A 21,008-nucleotide genomic window follows, 5' to 3' on the forward strand; every position below is an offset into this window, starting at 1 on the left:
AATGAAGTAGTTCTAAAATCCTGATGCAAAAATGAATGGTTGAAAAAACGTATTCTTCTTCGACGAGGTTTAACGGCGTTTGGCATCCAATAAATATTGCATTACCGCCACACACTAGCCTGGAGTATAACTCCCTTGTACTTTACTTGAAAAAGATTATATATAATTATTATATGAAATAAATACAACAAATACTCTAACATCTAACACTACACTCACCCCCCAAAAATATTAACTTTTTTTTATTTACACTCTACTATTTAAATCTATTTAGTCCTACTTCAGCCCAACAGCCTGAAAGGATGGGACACCACCACTTAACACACAATGTAACTCTTCTGATGTCAAGTCTCACACACCCAAATACCGCTCTGCAGCTGCCACCACAAACTTTATTTTCTGCGAGTTACATTCCATCCCTGCAGTACAGATGATAACCATTGCTATAAATGCCAAAAATCCAATCTTACTGAAACATATATCACTTATTGGTTTATCCCTCTGTACTGGTACAGATCTACTACTGACACCACTCCTCTCAGGATCCCTCCCCCTTGACCCATCTTCCTCTACTTTCTTCACTGCTTCAGCATATGACAACTTCTGCACTACTCTAACCCTGGAAACCTCAACCTGCCTCTCTCGCACGGGACATGTATGATCGCCAGCCACATGGGCACCCCTACAGTTAACATATACCACTACTTCACCCAATGCTACACATTCCTTTCTCTCATGCCTTTCTGCATACTTCTCACACCTAGGAACCTCCCTCCTACACACTGCTGCCACATGCCCATAAGCTTGACATCTGTAACAACATAATATTTTCGGCACAAAAGCTCGTACAGGATAACTTTTATATCCTAACATCACTTTGTCAGGCAAAGACTCAACATCAAAACTCAAAATAACAGACAATGACTCTTCTGTTTCTCCACTCACGCCACCCTGTCTGCGTCGCACCAAACAACGAGCATCACAAACACCGGGAATCTTCCCCTTCAATTGGTCAGCTTTCACATTTACCACTACCCCAGTAATCACTCCTTTCAATGGCTCCCTTTCTTGAGAGCAAAACAATTCACATCTCTTTTCCCCATTCGTTTAACACGGAGCGCCTGCTCCCTCTGACCAGCAGAAACACAAACAATTATCACAAGACCACTTCTGGTTACCCTCACAGCACCCAACTCTGTTTTCACCCACCCTGAAACCACAAATGGATCAGCCAAAAGGCAAGGGTCCACTTTTTCCAAAAACCTCACTCATACTGTCACAGACTCATCTTCATCCTGACCCTCGGTGCAAGCCTTGGGCTCCGAGAACTTTACCACACCTACCACCTCCGTTACTTTGCCCTCATTCACTTCCATTTCTCCTCCAGTCTTCAACTCACTCTGCTTACACTTTCTACCATTCTTATTTAACAAACCATCTCCCTTTTTTTCCGCCATTTTACCCGACTCAAGCTCACCCTCTTCCTCCCTCGCTCTCTTAGACCTCCTCTGACCCCCTCCATATTCCAAGTAGAAGTCTCCTTATGATAATACTGCACTTCTCCTGATATACATCTTGTTCTTGCCTTGTCAAGGGACGCCATTTAACCAGCTGTCAAATCTCCGTACAATCAGCACGAGCCCCTCGGGATGTAGCGGTAAAACAGTGCATTCCACTTGTAAAGCAGCTGCTTCGTCTTGATGTTCTTCTTCATCAATAGCCAACACAAAGCTTTTCCATTTCAAACAAGCACACCATCTTTGTCGCGGATTCCTCTATTCCAGAAAATTGTGAAAAAACAATTGGATGGTAGAGACATGCTGTGCTACTACCCTCATGCCATGAATATGCATAGACAACTCCCATATAAAGTGTTTTTTCTCGAAGTTTCTGGGATGTCACGTGTCCTTCTAACAACTTAAGCATTACAAAACTTTTATTAGATCAAATAAACCTCACGTAGCAAATAAGTCATACTTTTTTTGTTGTTGCGCAAAGTCGACATTCATTGACCGCCATACAAATTCTCTCTTCCTCTCTGGTTACATGCTGACCAGACCGGACACGTCGTGTGTGCGAGCATCGCAAAATACATTTTGAAATCCATGTTATTCAATTATTGCATCCACACTGATCGAGCTCGCAAACGTGTCTGCGATGCCAAGGGCTAAAATAGAACTCCTTTCTATTTCTGAGGCAGATCGTGCTGCGAGTCCTGCCTCTCCCATCTCCTCATTGGTTTATAGAAGCAGGTACCCACGTGCCATCTCTTCATTAGTTTTACCCACGTGGGTGATTGAAAGACAAACTGTTTTGCTGGTTGTCGTGGTAATACTATGAAAGTTTAGATGCTGAACACCATATAAGTTCAAAGATGAAAAAGCCTGACTAGAAACGATTCGGTTGGCCGTTTTATGTGTGGATTAATTGTCGGAGTAGAGGACCTTGTGCATTTCAGGTAAAATAACAACTCAATGTTTATATCTCAGGACAAATTAGCTAGCCATACATGTTTAATGCTTTTCGACCTGTCCCCAAATTAATGTCATTGGTTCAGAGTTTGTTTTGATATTTTTAACCTGCGTTTGGTGTAGGGGGACAAAATCAATTTATGCACGATAGCGCACGCGCGCAGTCGGTTTGGCTTCCGCGTTACACTGGATTCTGGAGAGAGACGATCGTCGCTGAGGAGTGACGCAATCTGACGTGAGATAATGCACGCTCTCTACATAACAGCCCGGAAGTTTCTGAAGAAATCCATTAAGTTTTCACGTTTTACTCAGCACAAAGCTACCTAGAACAGGTAAAATAATGTATATAAATCATTTTGCACTAAGCAGTATACTCTGGTTGGTCAGTTAGGTAGCTAATTATCTGAGCTGCTATTCAGTAGACACAAGCTCCAAGGTGGAAGTCCAGCAGAGAGGAAGAGGCGAAGTGAGAGGGTTTACGCCGCTCAAAATCTGTCCACGGAGTGATGCATTTTTATATGGCGGTCAATGAGGGTGTCAAATTTGGTTAACCAAACATGTCATTGCTGATTTGCTACGTGAGACTTATTTGATCGAATATAAGTTTGGTAATGGTTAGGTTGTTACGAATGCACTGGTATAAGTGGACGTGCATTTCGGCAAATTTGAAAAAATATATATTTTTTGTCGGAGTTAAAATGGTCTAACCCGATCTCGCCTCGAGTCTGCCTTCCATCTTTGAGGACATGCATTTCCATTGCTAGAGCGGTCACTCTACTATCTTGTCAATATAATAGATCATCTTTGAGTCTAGAGTCCGTCAAACGTTTGTCAGTTTAATGAATTAGCTAACTAGCATTATGCTAGAGAACATTTTGGAAAAACAAGTAGTTCAGCCAGCTAACTAAACATACATCCTCATTACAGCTGCCTTGTTTACCATGACAACACTTATTTTCAACTAGCTAACGAAACTAACCTGTAGTGAAGTCCACATTCATTCATAGCTACCAAAGTATGGTTTTCTACCACAGATGAAAGGGGATAATTATCATAGTCTTTCCTTATAGCATGTTATTCTGACTGCAACAACCACCCGCAGATGGCGGGGTTCGATCTCGTGCCTGTAGATGGTGGCAGTCCAATACACCTGCCTGAGGGGGAGACACTGCTGGGAAGGGGTCCATTCCTTGGCGTAAGTAGCTAGCTTTATTTGGAAAGTCTAGACTAGTAGTATGGAAAGCCGTTTTAACATAAATTAATTGCATTTTTTATATCGATTATTGTATTTTTATATCGATAATTGAATTTTTATGTAAAATTCGTATTATCGATATTCAAGCCATGAATGCACTGCACTAGTTCTTTTAAGTGGCTGTGAGTTAGATTCCCCCTGCAGACCAACTTGTCATTAAAATTATACAATTATTGATATAAATCAAATGTATTTATATAGCCCTTCTTACATCAGCTGATATCTCAAAGTGCTGTACAGAAACCCAGCCTAAAACCCCAAACAGCAAGCAATGCAGGTGTAGAAGCACGGTGGCTAGGAAAAACTCCCTAGAAAGGCCAAAACCTAGGAAGAAACCTAGAGAGGAACCAGGCTATGAGGGGTGGCCAGTCCTCTTCTGGCTGTGCCGGGTGGAGATTATAACAGAACATGGCCAAGATGTTCAAATGTTCATAAATGACCAGCATGGTCAAATAATAATCACAGTGGTTGTCGAGGGTGCAACAGGTCAGCACCTCAGGAGTAAATGTCAGTTGTCTTTTCATAGCCGATCATTGAGAGTATCTCTACTGCTCCTGCTGTCTCTAGAGAGTTGAAAACAGCAGGTCTAGGACAGGTAGCACGTCTGGTGAACAGGTCAGGGTTCCATAGCCGCAGGCAGAACAGTTGAAACTGGAGCAGCAGCACGGCCAGGTGGACTGGAGACGGCAAGGAGTCATCATGCCAGGTAGTCCTGAGGCATGGTCCTAGGGCTCAGGTCCCCCGAGAGAGAGAATTAGAGAGAGCATACTTAAATTCGCACAGGACACTGGAGAAATACTCCAGATATAACAGACTGACCCTAGCCCCCCGACGCAAACTATTGCAGCATAAATACTGGAGGCTGAGACGGGAGGGGTCAGGAGACACTGTGGCCCCATCCGATGATACCCCCGGACAGGGCCAAACAGGCAGGATATAACCCCTCCCACTTTGCCAAAGCACAGCCCCCACACCACTAGAGGGATACCTTCAACCACCAACTTACCATCCTGAGACAAGGCCGAGTATAGCCCACAAAGATCTCCGCCATGGCACAACCCAAGGTGGGGCGCCAACCCAGACAGGAAGACCACGTCAGTGACTCAACCCACTCAAGTGACGCACCCCTCCTAGGGACGGCATGAAAGAGTACCAGTAAGTCAGTGACTCGGCCCCTGTAATAGGGTTAGAGGCAGAGAATCCCAGTGGAGAGAGGGGAACTGGCTAGGCAGAGACGGCAAGTGCGGTTCGTTGCTCCAGGGCCTTTCCGTTCACCCTCACACTCCTGGGCCAGACTACACTTAATCATAGGACCTACTGAAGAGATAAGTCTTCAGTAAAGACTTAAAGGTTGAGACTGAGTCTGCATCTCTCACATGGGTTGGCAGACCATTCCATAAAAATGGAGCTCTATAGGAGAAAGCCCTGCCTCCAGCTGTTTGCTTAGAAATTCTAGGGACAATTAGGAGGCCTGCGTCTTGTGACCGTAGCGTACGTGTAGATATGTACGGCAGGACCAAATCAGGAAGATAGGTAGGAGCAAGCCCATGTAATGCTTTGTAGGTTAGCAGTAAAACATTGAAATCAGCCCTTGCCTTAACAGGAAGCCAGTGTAGGGAGGCTAGCACTGGAGTAATATGATCAATTTTTTTGGTTCAGGTCAGGATTCTAGCAGCCGTATTTAGCACTAACTGAAGTTTATTTAGTGCTTTATCCGGGTATCCGGAAAGTAGAGCATTGCAGTAGTCCAACCTAGAAGCAACAAAAAAGTATATAAAAGTATATCAAACAAAAGGAACACCTTCCTAATATTGAGTTGCACCACCCCCTTTTGCCCTCAGAACATCCTCAATTTGTCAAGGCATAGACTCTACAAGGTGTCGAAAGCGTTCCACAGGGATGCTAGCCAATGTTGACTCCAATGCTTCCCACAGTTGTCAAGTTGACTGGATGTCCTTTTGGTGGTGGACCATTCTTGATACACACGGGAAACTGTTGAGTGTAAAAAACCCAGCTGCGTTGCAGTTCTTGACACAAACCGGTGTGCCTGGCACCTACTACCATACCCTGTTCAAATGCACTTAAATATTTTGTCTTGCCCATTCACCCTCTGAATGGCACACATACACAATCCATGTGTCAATTGTCTCAAGGCTTAAAAATCATTCTTTAACCTGTCTCCTCCCCTTCATCAACACTGATTTTGAAGTGGATTTAACAAGTGACATCAATAAGGGATCATAGCTTTCACCTGGATTCATCTGGTCAGTCAGTCATGGAAAGAGCAGGTGACCTTTATATTTTGTACACTCAGTGTATGTTAAAAAGGCATTCCATGCTAGTAGAGTTAGTTACGTCTGTGTTCCCCAACCCTGGACCTGGAGCGCTACTAGATATAACCAAATATTATTGGTGTAAATTACTGGCCAGTACAGGAAAGCCCCATACAAACTGCTGCCATAGATTTTGTTTTTTCAACTAACCTATTCTTAGTGATACTTTGTTCTCGTTTCGGTGAAAAAAGTAACTTACAAATGACAGTTTCCAGAAAATAACCAAATCTTTGGTTATATCACATTATCTAGCAAACAATCTGTAACTAGAGAGGTATCAGGATGGTTCGTATGAGGCTAAAAGCAGGCATCCCCTGGCCTGTACCTCTCCAGGACTAGAGTTGGTGACAGTTGCTCTAGCTAATGCTTCATTGGTTTAATCTGCAATAAATGAATTATGACCTTTCCACTTTATGCAGGTAGACGTCCAAGCATTTAATTGCTCACCAAATTATTATTATTATATATTTTTTTTCATTTAACTAGGCAAGTCAGTTAAGAACAAATTCTTATTTACAATGACGGCCTACCCGTCAATTTAGACAAATATCCAAACTAGAAACTTGGAGAAAAAAGTAAATACTGAACTGTACCTTGTTATATCGCCTCTGTCTCTTATGGAAAGAAATTGATGTCAGTGGACGTTTAAAATCCCTAGCCATACACCATTCCGTTCATGCATAATATACCTACAGTACAAACAATTGTCTTTGCCCAGTCTGTACACAATTGACGGTGGCAATTCTTGGGAATTTCCAAGTACTGTTTGACTTGTTTTTTATTCAGTTTCTGATTTCCCATTTGATTTCAGACTATAAAAAGCTGTAGAATATATATATCATGTTGTACCTAAATTAAACACAATGTACTTCCATGAAAACAGAACATCTACCATGAGGCAAAGATGCAGCTTATTAGACTACCTGATTATGACTATTGTGAAGTTAAAATATGCATTTCCTGGCTGGTTTCCTGGACCCAGATGAAGCCTACTCCTGGACTGGACTAAAAATCATGATTTTCAGGAGTAGGCTTCATTTGGATCTAATTAAACTGTCCTTTGGCGTTTTACTGAAGTGCATTTCAATTTGCAATGGCAGATTTTTAGACTGCAATCAGATCAGTCTTACAGTGTAATATATGTATTGAATTTGTAAAGAAAATGCTTTGACGTGAATTTCAATTAAAGATCAGTTCTTAGGATAATCATTTGAGTGTGAGTCACATATTATCAACATGCACTTATAACCTTATTTCAGCAGCCCAAAACTTTTTTTATTCTCATTATTCAGGACCCTTTACTATGGAAGTGCCCTTCTTCATTTTGTATTGATTTGTATTGTCCGGATCTCCCGCCTGCTGAGTGCCCGTTGTCTCTCAGGTCTGGGGCCGTATCAAGCACCTCATAATACGCTGATGTAGGATCTCCCTGTCCATATAATCTTCTTCATTAGGATCTAAAAGGCTAAACTGGTCCTTTTCAGCTCTCCTACTCTGAGACGTTTTAGATATTTTGAATACGGGCCCTGATCTGTGTGTTTCAGGTCAGCGACAAAAGAGTCTCCAGACACCACGGCCTCCTTGAGAACCTGAACGGGCAGCTGCGCATCAAACCTGTAGGCTCAAGTAGAATTTATTCTTTATTCCGAGTAGACTATTCTCTCTCATCTAGGGCTCAAGTGCATATTAAGATAGCTAAATGCCGAGGTGGTCTATTGTGCCAAAAACAACAAGTCTTTGAAATCCGACATCAATAGTATGTTCAAGATGGCCCCTCGGTAATCACCATGTTTTATTTTTATGTTTTGGAAGGGTTCTTGAACCATTTGAGAACTTGTAGATTTTTACCCCAGGGAGACTGTCTTGTGTGGTCTTACCACACCTTACCTTTATTAGAAATTATTTTATTTAATAGTTTAGAGTAAGCGAATAGGGCCCAACACTTATGATTTCAATGGTTTATTTTAGTTGTGCAGCAGATTCATTTTCAGTAATGGTTTGGTCTAAAACCCCTCCTCAGGCTGCCTGTAAAATGACAGAGATTCTCTCCATTTTGTCAAAGGTCACAGCCTGAGGATGTAGTAAGGCCTTTGGACAGCAACATTGCTGCAGATGAATTAAGGTTAAGAAAAAACACTAGGAACATTTGAATTCAAGTAGTTGTAACCTTCTCTTTCATCTAGTCAGCTTACTGAGATTTTGGCAATTACCACTCAAGGGCAACACTTACACTACATTAAAGGGTTAGTGACATTTTGGCAACTAACTAACTTTACTACTTAACCAGAGTCAGATGAACTTACCCCGAGTCAGTTTCTGGAACAATTGCTGACTAGCATTAGCATGCTAGCCCTTTAAAGTGAAGAGTGGTGTGAGAAAGACACTTATTTTAAAAGACCACTAATTGTTTACAGCCAGCTGTTGTGCGGAAATAACAAGTATATCCAACTGCACATCATGGCCACCAATAACTCAAAGAATGCCATTCTTATTCTTTCCAATCCCAGACGCATGTGAACCCCTGCTTTTGTCAGTCCTCACTGGATGACCTCCCACAACCCCTGGACAGGAACCAGTGGCATAACCTTGGACAGGGAGACATCATCTCCCTTCTTCCTGGGAAGTACATCTACAGGGTGGTGGCCGTGGGTGGAGAAGATGGAACACCCAGGTAACTCTACTCCTCATCTCAACCCCTGCAGTTTCCCCTCAAGGTCTAAATATCGAATTGGCTAAAACTTGAAACCAATAAACAATGAAATCTGAAAAATGATGACTGGTTCACACGTGCACAAAGACGTAGCTTTTGAATTTTTAAAAATATTTCTATACACAGTTGCTTTTTTTTGTACTACAAGAAATACAATTTCTACAGGACTAACAACCCCTAATGAATGCATCTGTCTAATAATTATTGTTTGCAGTTTTGCATTTTACCATTGTGTGCTATAGTTAGCCAGTTCCCTTGGTAACCATGAGTGCATAAAATTATCCTAAGTCTCCTTTTCATGCGTTTTCACATTTCTGATAACCCTGCATACTACAGCATACAACAAAGTTCTACATATGTAGGATCTTAATTTGGTCACCTTTTTGCAGGAGAACTTTCCTGCAATCCAGGACATTTTTAACTTGTAGTGTATTTGAGTTTTAAAAAGGCTTTCATGCAAAAAAATATTCCTCGAAAAATGATTTTCTCTGTGAATTACGTACTCACCTTATATGATGGGAGTCGTGATATCAAATCTATAGTCTAACAAATATTGGCATATAAGATCATCTGATTCCTTTTTAAATTAAGCTTTTCAACATCACCCTCTTTTTACCTATAAAGGTCTCATAATGTAGCTAACATCTTTGAAATCAAATCATGTATTACCTAGACTACTTAATATATTTTTCGGGTCCATGCTTATGTATTCCTACTTACACCTCAGGTTTAAACCTTTGTTAGCTTTTCCGATTGGGAAAACATGTCACAATTAGTCGCATTACGTCTCCAGTAGCAAAATATTTTGTGGAGAATAATTAGTCGCTTAACATTGCTATAGAAAAGGTCATACTAGCAGAGCGACTCCTTAATGAATAGTTTTATATCTCCCTGTTTCTATGTTTCCTTTGAATACACGCAAACATCATTATCTATTTGCCGGTCAATATGCACATTGTGATTTATGAACGGCTCGCATCCCGGTTGTGCATCCTGATCACCCTTAGACAGATTTGGAAAGATAAGGATTGTCCTCTGGCACTGGCATCAGACATTAGCTTAACTAATTGATTTTCAAATGACTAAATTAATTTCTGCCTTTCATCTCCCAAAGACAGGCTAGACTGAGTGGACTGAATAGGAATAAATACAAGTGTCTTTTATCTCTTTTCTATGTAAAACCAACACCCAAGCAACATTAACTTATGTCATATTTTTGACATGGTGGTCTTCTGTTTCTGAATTTTTACGTTGTCAGTTTTTTTTTCTTCTTCACGTTCCATTTTTGTTTGAAGATTAGATCAAAAGGATCCTAACCAGGCACTCGAGTCAATTTAGCTGCGGTCTACTGCCTACGTTAAAGAAGGAACATGCATGACTCGTGTAACCGGTGCAGAGAAGGTGCTCATGTTCGCAACAAGTTGTCTCTCCCTTGCAGAAACAGTCAGGCTCTTCAAGATGAAGACGAGGCTGTTGTGAAGTCTCCTCCTGCCTCCCCTGGACCAAGCGACGAACCTGCTTACCCCACTCGACGGGGCACGGGGTGGACACCAAGCTCCCACCAACAACAATCTAGACTGGGAGGTAGTGTTGACCAGAAGGAGCCATATGAACAGCTACCTAACCCGCCTACCTCAAACCAGGTCAGGAAATCTGTAGTGTTAACACACGTTTTATCTTGAGATTTACTGTTGGCTATTTTCCTGGGATCCCACTGCTGACACCAATTTACGCTTCATATTCTACTTCTGACACCATTTAGCCTTGTAATCCCATGCCTAGCACCATTTACCATTGGAATCCCATGCCTGGCACCATTTACCATTGGAATCCCACTTGTAACAGCTATTAACTTTGGGATACCACTTCAGACACCACTATCCCAGGGAATCCCACTCGTGACTCCAATTAATATGTATATTTCTAAATGTTTCCTGTGAATATGGTGGTACCAATAAACCCGGTTTGCGTTGTGGTTGTGTGCTCACAGACAGAAGCTGGGGTAGCTGAAGCAGAAAATGACAAGAACGAGCCGAAACGTGAACCAAAGAAAAGAGTGTTACCTGCTTGGATGACTGTACCCATTGCATCTCCCAAGAACACCACCACCACCACCACCACCACCAAAGGTATCGCTCCTATTTAGGGCTGTGACATAATGGGATTTTGGATAACAATTAATTGTCATGCATATGACGGCAATTAACGTTATAATTGTTATTATTACAAATTAAGACAAGATTCCTCATCAAATGAATGATGCCAGGTTAGAGTGGATTGGCACATTTTACTATTGACACAAGGTTAGTGCATGAGAGAGATGGAATAACCTAGTTGTTAACTGCTGTTGCTATTTCTGAATAGGTCTAACTAGTCAGACTTCCACCATTTTTTTTTTTTTTAATAGAATATTGATATGTTTATTGCCCTACTTGATTCACGCACTGAATGAACTGTGCTGGAAGCAGTTAGCTGTGTCCACTGCTTCCAAGGAGCGGTATTGAACTGTAGTTCTATGTCATATGTGAAAAGAAAGCTGGAAAAGCACGAGAAATGGCGGATCTGTGCTCAAATCACTGTTTGCTTGCAAAAAAGAAAATCAAATGCATTAAGTTTTACGAATAGTTGCTAGCTTTACAAGGCTCCATGTTAGGATTCCTCTGAGAGCCAGTTGTTAAGAATCGCATCCTACTTAAATGAATAATAATATAAGGGGCTTACAACCCATTATCTCAACAGGATGCACTGCATTGGTTTTAAACTCTTACTTCTATTCAATACAACTTGAGGCCAATTGCTTGTTACTTTACATATAGCCACCCTTTAAGTATGTGTGTGTGTGTGTGTGTGTGTGTGTGTGTGTGTGTGTGTGTGTGTGTGTGTGTGTGTGTGAGAGAGAACATGTACAAAAGGATGTATCAACACACAACTCTTACAAGGTCTTGTACAACAACAGCAGAGGCCAAACCATAGCCTATTCTATTGGCAATCACTACAGTAGTTGATAAATGGAAAACTTGGGAATTTCTAATCTTGAGTCGGGAAGGGATCTTGAGAGCTAGGCCTACATTACCTCAACGTTCGCTGTCATGTGTAATTTTGTACGTCTACGAGTGGAACACTTTGAAACAACCTACCACTCTTGAAGATGTCAATATCCTCTTCGGCGTGCTGTCAAACCTTACTCTTTTGGATTAAGCCTTTGTTATTTCCTCATATCGTTGCCCTAGTTTCCTTAAAGTTCCCCTGAAAGTTTCAACGTCCTCATACTGACTCCCTCTGGAGTCTAGTGACCCATTTACCATGGCTGCATCCAAAATGGCACCCTATTCCCCATAGAGTGCACTACTTTTGACCAGGGCCAATAGGGCTCTGGTCAAAAGTAGTACACTCTGTAGGAAATAGGATGCCATTTGGGACGCAGACATGGTTTCCTAATGCTAATTTAGGCTACATAGTGCTGACGTTATAGTAAACAATGTCAAAAAGGTTATCCATTAGGCTTTAGATTTGTAAATGGTGCAGACAGTGGCTTGCTCTGATTGATAGCCAATGCCTCTGAGCAAGCCTTTTAACAGGGACCGTCAATCTATATTTTAGGTTACGTCAATCAGCGGTCGACAGCACATAACCTTTTTCAGATTCCTAATTTCCTATCTTGAATTTGATCTAGGATCAGTTTTCCCTTTTCATTTATAATGAAAAGGATTACATGAACAGGGGGGACCTTATCCTAGATCAGCACTCCTACTCTGAGACGCTTTGAGAACAGGTCTGGGCAATGAATGGCATTAAGTGAATAATTAAACTCCAGGGAGAAACTGAAACCAGGGTGGACACTGCAGCCCCTGGGCCCATTTTTTATTTTTCTTATCCGAATTTTGCCTATCCGATTAGGATTAAATGCATAAAAATAGAAGGAATAGAATGGGAGTCCCCATTCAAGTCAATGATTCGTCCTTTCTATTCATTCTATTTCTACGCATTTAATCCTATCCAGTAGGCAAAATCCAGATAGACAACCTTTGAAAAATTGGGCCCTGATGATCAGAGCTTCCCCATCTCTGCTGTTTTCATTGTGATTTGCACCTGGCGTCCCTTTATCAAGGATGGGCAACTCCAGTCCTCGGCGGCCTGAATGGTGTCGCACATTTTCACCTGCCTTTGAGAACATATATTTTCATTGTTATAGCAGTCACTCGACTATCTTGTCAATATAATAGATCATTTTTTTTACATGACACAGTCGACCCGTTCACCCAGAATCGTCCTCGTTTTAGGATTTGGAAATCGAGGCAGAGGAACCGCAACCCCAACTACAAGCACCAACCAGGGCGCGGCCAAACGGGCCAGGTACACAGTGCCCTTGTCAGGGGAGGAAGAGTCTGAACACAGCGAGGCAGAGCCAACACCCAGGAAGAGGGTGAGGAGGAAGAAGAGTGACGAGGATGAGGACAATGAGGAAGAGGTCCAGTCTACAACAGTTGAGTGTATACTAACGTGTGTGCGTGTGTGTGTGTGTGTGTACACACAGTACAAGTCAAAAGTTTGGACACACCTACTCGTTCAAGGGTTTTTCTTTATTTTTACAATTTTCTACATTGTAGAAGGAAAAGCAGCCAACAAGTGCTCAGCATATGTGGGAATTCCTTCAAGACTGTTGGAAAAACATTCCAGTTGAAGCTGGTTAACTTTTTTGGGTTTCTACATGATTCCATATGTGTTATTTCATAGTTTTGATGTCTTCACTATTATTCTACAATGTAGAAAATTGTACAAAAATAAAAACCCTTGAATGAGTAGGTGTGTCCAAACTTTTGACTGGTACTGTAGGTGCACAGGTTGAAAGAAATTTGAGTAATCAAGGTGACGGACAATGACACATTCAATACCGCCATGCACAATCTTGCCTGGATCTAGCTGATCTAGGGTGTAATCATTAGTACAACAGTTGCAAACAAGAGTTTCTTTTGGACAAATTCAGGAATGTTTATCTCCGTTTTGTTCCATTTGCTTCCGTTTAAGAAATGTTTTTCAACAGGATCTGCGTAATGAATACACCCCTGATCACAATCAAACACAGTTCACTTTCATAGCAGCTACATACAAACAGAATAATCCCTTTGATCGTTGGATAATTCCTTCTCGCATCCACACACTCTCCTCCTTTCACCTTTTCCCGTCGCTTGTGGACTTCAGTGCACAACACATCAGCTGTCTGTGATCAGCCGAGAGAACCTTTGCTAACCAAACCTTCATGTCATCATAACCGCCAAACGCTACACACAGCCTACATTGTTGTCACCATATTAGCTAACGTCAAGTCAACATAGCTACTAAACTATCGTGTTAGTTAATCCGCTACAATCATCCAATAAAGTGTACAGTTAGCAAGCAGTTTAGCAGTTACGCTGGTGGGCCCCGGTGGCAATAAATGAAAAAAACTATAAACACACCCTGACTTGTAAGAGTTTGTGTTGGATAGCCTCTCTCTTTGAGTCAACTACTCACAACATTTTATGCACTGCAGCGCTAGCTAGCTGTAGCTTATACTTTCAGTACTAGATTAATTATCTGATCCGTTGATTGGGTGGACAACATGTCAGTTCATGTTGAAAGAGCTTTGATAGGTTGGAGGATGTCATCCGGAAGTTGTCATAATTACTGTATAAGTCTATGGAAGGGGGTGAGAACCACGAACCTCCTAGGTTTTGTATTGAAGTCAATGTACCCAGAGGAGGACACAAACTAACCTTCCTCCGGCTACACTATGGAGCTACCCTACAGAGTGCTGTTGAGGCTACTGTAGACCTTTATTGCAAAACAGTGTTTTAATCAATTATTTGGTGACGTGAATATATTTACTATAGTGTTTTCTAAAAATAACTTTTAATATGTTTAACTATTTACATTTTTCAGAAATACACTGAGGATGGTCCTCCTCTGAGGAGCCTCACTGTTGTCTGTAATGTGCAGTATTGTGTTTGTTGTGTGTTGTTGGTTAATGTACAGTTATGGTATATCACTCCGCAGGAATTTAAAGCCAGGCAGCAGGTGACGCCTAGTAAAGTAGAGGAGAGCGAGGAGTCGGACCACTTTGACGTGGAGGAGGACGATGGAGAGAAGAGAAGAGGAGGAGAAGCTTCCACAGTGAAAGGCAGCAGCACTTCTACGAGCAGAGCAGAGGCCAGTGAGTCCGAGGACCGGGGGAGAGAGCCTCAGAACGGTCAAAAGGTCGGCAAGGGGCCTCAAGGGTCAGGTGGCGTTTCAGGCCCCGCCCAGTCCAAAGCTCGGCTCAGGACGACCTGCCCCTATGGAAAGGACTGTTACAGGTACATCCCCACATAACATTGTCTGAACAATAACTGTTAGAAATGTTTATTTAAGATAGTACTTGAAAAGACCTGCAGTTCTGAGAACATGAATTTAGTACGGCAAATGTTCCAACAAGTAATTGAATTCAAAGACTTGCCATATTTGATGGGTATTTTTATTTTATGTTGCTCCGGGTACTACAGATGAGATAAGTGCACTTTAGCTATTATGCATGTTACAAAACAAATGTATTCTGTTCAAATTGGTTCCACGGCAGCTCTTTCTGATATCAAAGAACTGAACATGTGCAGTATGTTTTTTCCCCCCAGATAGTTTCTCTTATTTAAGGTTGTGTTTATTTTCAAACCACAGATAGTTAAAGAACAACTACGTGAAGAATGGGATAAGCTACTGTATTGTCCAAGATGAGAGTGCGTCCCAAATGGCACCCTATTCCTTTTATAGTGCACTCCTTTTGACCAGGGCCGATTATGGCTCTGGTCAAAAGTATTGCACTGCATGTGTGTATATATAGGGAATAGGTTGCCATTTGGGACGTACACAAGGATTAGCCTAGATAGGGCCACAGGGTCCAAAACTAAATGGCAGAGAGCCGGTTCAAATGTAGATTCTCTTTATTGAGGCAAAGGAAATGAGCAAAGAGAAAGTGCTAGCTCAAAAGCTAAATGTTCTTCAAAGAATACCAATCAAAATGGGATCGACCATAACTTTCAGTGAGTTTCACTGTTTTAATAGCGAGCTTTCAATGATTTTCTTCTCAAAATTATTATTTCTTATTTCTATCAAAGGAAAAACCCAGTCCACTTCCAAGAATGCAGTCACCCCGGCGACAGCGACTACGAGGACAGTTCCGCGAAAGACGAGGAGGAAGAGGAGGACGCGGACCGACCTGAGTGTCCGTACGGCACAGACTGCTACAGGTAGGATGCACACCACCATTACAGGATAAAGGAGACTGGTATGTAGTCACCATTACCGGATAAAGGAGACTGGTATGTAGTCACCATTACAGATAAAAGAGACTGGTATGTAGTCACCATTACAGGATAAAGGAGACTGGTATGTAGTCACCATTACAGATAATTCTTACGTAATTAGTCACCATTACAGGATAAAGGAGACTGGTATGTAGTCACCATTACAGGATAAAGGAGACTGGTATGTAGTCACCATTACAGGATAAAGGAGACTGGTATGTAGTCACCATTACAGGATAAAGGAGACTGGTATGTAGTCACCATTACAGGATAAAGGAGACTGGTAATCGTGTCTCAAGACCACTGTTGTCAGTAATGGCAGGAAAAAAGTAGCCTAATAGCTCCTACAATTTCAACAGGAAAAGAGAATATAACCTATTTATTATAGCCAGATCTCTATGACCTCAATGGAACGTTCTGGATACAGGAAGGTTAAATAAAAGAATAAGCCAGCAATCATAGTACTCGGATGACAGGAGAGTGTCTGACTGGACTCAATTTGTTGGCCTCCATTTTAACCTTGAGCGGTTGATATCAGCGACCAAAAGGCTTGCACAAAAGGAGAGTCTGACATTTTAGCCTCATTGGCATTTGACAAGTAGTCCTTGGTAGTAAATCAACCATTTTCCCTGTTTTCTTTCCAGGAAAAACCCTCTTCACTGGAAGGAGTACAAACACACCAAGAAGACTCGAGGTATGTTCATTTATAGCTGAGAAAGAAAGACATGCTAACCTCTCACCACCCCCCCCCCCCAAATGTTTTTTTGGTTCCTCTTCAATGCAGAATATAATCAGCCGTACATCAAATGAATCCAACTGATATGCAGAGCAGAGAGAAAGCCGAGACATAAGAGAAACCTTTGATCTGAAGCAATGCTGTAAATGCCATGGATTGTGCACATGCCCAACAATCTTATCTGTGCTATTGGATTGTTTGTTTTAATCTTTCCAGATTTAGTCAGACAGCGATGTGTATGCATATCAATACGCTGTCGCACTAGGGAATACATTGACCAAACCTATAATCCACATTCCCCTCCAGAGTTTAAAGAAGCAAAAACGATGAAACCAATTGCCCTCCATTTCTCTGACGTGACGTCAGCAGGATCTATAAACTCATTGGGTAACGTTGACTTTCTGAAAGGGAGGTGTGTAACTCAATTTGTATTGCCTCATCTTACAGACTCATATTTATGATATTGAACATGACAAGACACTGATCTTGGGTCACTTTTTCATTTTCCGCACTAATGGTTAAGGTAAGGATATGGGAAGGGGATGCTAATCCAAGATTGGGTTGGGCAAGCTTTTTGACTCGAGGGGCACATCGGGATTTCGAAATTCATTGGAGGGCCACGCAGATTCTTTTTTTAACGATTTATTTATCAAAATCCATTTCCATTTTTATTTCTATTTATAATGCCCCACCACCATCAAACCTATTGCCGGCCATAGTTTGCCCACCCCTGTTCTAGATCATTACCAAGGGAAACTTCACCCCAGAGCGTAGGTCACAGGGTTGGGTAGGTTACTTTCTAAATGCAATCCATTCCAGTTACTAGTTACCTGGCAAATTGCTTTCAGTTACTTTTGGATTACTTTCCCCTTAAAAGGCATTAACAGAAGACTTCTGGTCGGACTCGCTCAGGTGGAACAAACTTAAACTTGCGCTTTTTTTTCAATGATGAATTGAATGATACCTATTTGAATCCTGTTATGAGTGAATGTAATAAAATACCGTTAGCCGTGCTGTTTTTGTGCTACGTACCATAAAATATTGATAAAGACACAACCAATGTCTTGTGCTAGCATCAATGGAATTATACAGCACGTTGATAATACTAGAAATGGTCGTTAACAATGTTATACAATCCCTTCTGCAGCGAAAAAGCCGGTATCATACAACAACGATGATGATGATGATGATGATGAGTTTGGGGACGATGACAGCTTCATCAATGATGAGAGCGAGGACATTGGTGGAGACTCTGACTATGAGCCACCTGACTCAGACGACAGTGGCAAGGAGGACCTCAAAACACTCAAGAAAGAAGCCAAGGCCTTCACAAGGTCGAAATGAACTAATGGCCTAAACTGGACTAATCTCCCCTTACCTGTTTTAAACTAAGCGTGCTATTTCAGCGGAGTATACCTTTTTTCCTCTATTCAAACACACTTGGAATCCAGCAGGTTTACAATCTCGAATAATATTAGACTCCCTGTGCTGGGAAAATACAGTCAACAATTTACCCCATCAGTTGGGACGAATCAATAACAGGATTCTTGACTGATTTGTGTATGATGATGTCATAATGCTGACTTTACCTTTTAAAAAGTGATTGAATTTATGTGTGATACACAATGATACTTTCTTGGATAGTAATTAATCACAAACATTTTTGACGTGTAGGAATTCTTGGTTATTGGTTTGTTTGAATAGTATGGACAAGCTGTTATTTTTACTTCCTTTAAAAATAATTGATCAGTGCCTTCAGAAAGTATTCACACACCTCGACTTATTTCACATTTTATTGTTACAAAGTGGGATTAAAATGTAATTTTTTGGTCAATGATCTACACAAAATGTTTTGTAATTTCAAAGAAAAATGCTAGATTTTGTATTCATTAAGGACAATAATCAGTACATGTTAAACACCTTTGGGTGTGAATTGTTTTGGGTAAGTCTCTAAGAGCTTTGCACACCAGGATTGTGCAATATTTGCCCATTATTCTTAAAATAATTATTCAAGCTCTGTCAAGTTTGTTGTTGATCATTGCTAGACAGCCATTTTCAAGTCTTGTCATAGATCTTCAAGCAGATTAAAGTCATAACTGTAATTAGGCCACTCCGGAACATTCAATGTCGTCTTTCTGAGCAGCTCCAGTGTAGATTTGGCATTGTGTTTTAGGTTATTGTCCTGCTGAAAGGTGAATTCGTCTCCCAGTGTCTGTTGGAAAGACAACTGAACCAGGTTTTCCTCTAGGATTTTGCCTGTGCTTAGCTCTATTACGTTTATTTTTATCCTGGAAAAACTCCCTAGTCCTTGCCGATTAATAAGTATATCCATAACATGATGCAGCCACCACCATCCTTGAAAATACGAAGAGTGGTACTCAGTGATGTGTTGAATTTGCCCCAAACATAACATTTTGTATTCAGGACAAAAGTTAGTTTCTTTGCCACATTATTCACAGTTTTTAGTGTCTTTTTGCAAACAGGATGCATGTTTTGGAATAATTGTATTCTGTACAGGCTCCTTTTCACTCTGTCATTTAGGTTAGTATTATGGAGTAACTACACTGTTTTAATGACCTCATGGTGAAATCCCTGAGGGGTTTCCTTCCTCTCCAGCAACTGAGTTAGGAAGGACGCCTGTATCTCTGTAATGACTGGTTGTATTGATCTAATGAATAACTTCACCATGCTCAAAGAGATATTCAGCATCTGCTTTATTTGATTTTTACCCATTTACCAATCGGTGGCCTTCTTTGCGAGGAATTGAGAAACCTCCCTGGTCTTTGTGGTTGAATCTGTGCTTGAAATTCACAGCTCAACTGAGGGATGTTACAGATGATTGTATGTGTGGGGTATGGAGATGGGCTAGTCATTCAAAAATCATGTTAACCACTATTATGCAACTTATGCGATTTGCTAAGCAAATGTTTACTCCTGAACTTATTTAGGCTTGTTATCACAGAGGTTGAATACTTATTGACTCAAGCCATTTCAGACAATTCTTCTTCATTTGTAAAACATTCAAAACATAATAATTTGACATTATGGGGTATTGTGTGTAGGTCAGTGACACAAAATGTAGTTCTTTAATCCATTTTAAATTCAGGCTGTAACACAACAAAATGTGGAAGAAGTCCAAGTGATGTGAATACTTTCTGAAGGCATTATAAACAATGTATAAAACCAGAAGTTGTGTTTAATTGATAGTAGTTTGTCATGATTTTTATACTCAATGCCAGTGTCATGGTTTTTCTACAGTAAATATGCTTTTATAGAACAATATTCATTGTCTGTCTCAATGTAGAAATATTTGTAAAAATACACAATGTTTGTTGTATGCTGAATATTTGTTTACATTTTCATGATCCTTCACTTGGTAATTGTAAAGCATTCTAAACCTGACACATTCACTTCCTTATTCATGGTTCCAATTACATTATCACCTCTGGGATCATGAGAACCCAGAGTGTAATAGTGTTTAATTCTTTTTTTTTTTTTTTTTGTGAACAAATTTAGATTTATTTTGTCATCCAGTTTGACCTCTCATTTTGTAAACCAATCAACATGCATTAATTAATAAACAAAAACACTGCCAGACAGCCTCATGTTTTTCACCTGGCAGTGGTTTTAATAACATCTCCCTCACAATTCACCCTATTTTGTGGACAGCATAACAAAAATGGGTAAATACAGCTCCATACATTGTAAAAAATATGTTCATAGATGTTCATAAGAAACAGGAAAATAGATAAAAAAGGGAAAATACTGAAATTATCCTAATTGGCATGTTCTCCTTTCCCATTTTCTGGAACCTGCTGGAAAAATATACATAATGTGGAGACAGGTTGTTTGATTCCTATGACTAATTCGAGCCTAGAAGTGGTAAGGGTTCTGACTTGAATTACTGTAAATGTCAAGCGTATGTCTCATAACAAGTACAAGTTAACTGGAGAAGACCCTCCTGTTGGTCTCGTAGCATAACAAGCAAGGCAAAAACATTTCTTTTTTTTTACACTATAACAAATGTAATTGCTCCCATGTATGGCGTTACCATATGAAAACGTTAACAGCAATTTTGTAAAAGAGAAAGAAAAATTGGTAGGCTACAACAGTGACACACTTTCTATAATTGATTTACTCCTAAAATATGCTTTTGAGTCAACCTAATGGTTTATAGTTATCATCATTCT

The 21,008-nt window shown here is 40.7% G+C and overlaps 1 protein-coding gene across 5 annotated transcripts; it reads left to right on the top strand.

Annotated features, from left to right (window-relative positions):
- Positions 1-2,644: 2,644 nt before the first annotated feature.
- aplf (aprataxin and PNKP like factor) lies at positions 2,645-20,413 on the top strand. Of its 5 annotated transcripts, XM_014131297.2 has the most exons (12): positions 2,645-2,803; positions 3,542-3,666; positions 7,604-7,675; positions 8,567-8,730; positions 10,208-10,412; positions 10,760-10,898; positions 13,050-13,252; positions 14,803-15,101; positions 15,894-16,025; positions 16,727-16,776; positions 17,125-17,230; positions 17,966-20,413. In XM_014131297.2, exons 2-12 carry the CDS (start codon positions 3,574-3,576, stop codon positions 17,994-17,996), a joined length of 1,494 nt encoding a protein of 497 aa, XP_013986772.2. In that variant the 5' UTR covers positions 2,645-2,803; positions 3,542-3,573; the 3' UTR covers positions 17,997-20,413. The 5 variants fall into 5 exon arrangements, with proteins under 5 accessions (XP_013986772.2, XP_013986770.2, XP_013986773.2 ...); XM_014131295.2 differs by lacking the exon at positions 17,125-17,230 and having other exon boundaries at positions 2,647-2,803; XM_014131296.2 differs by lacking the exon at positions 17,125-17,230 and having other exon boundaries at positions 2,662-2,803; positions 3,574-3,666.
- The last annotated feature ends 595 nt before the right edge of the window (positions 20,414-21,008 follow it).

The sequence above is a fragment of the Salmo salar genome, chromosome ssa12, assembly GCF_905237065.1.
Source record: "Salmo salar chromosome ssa12, Ssal_v3.1, whole genome shotgun sequence".
NCBI lineage: Eukaryota > Metazoa > Chordata > Actinopteri > Salmoniformes > Salmonidae > Salmo > Salmo salar.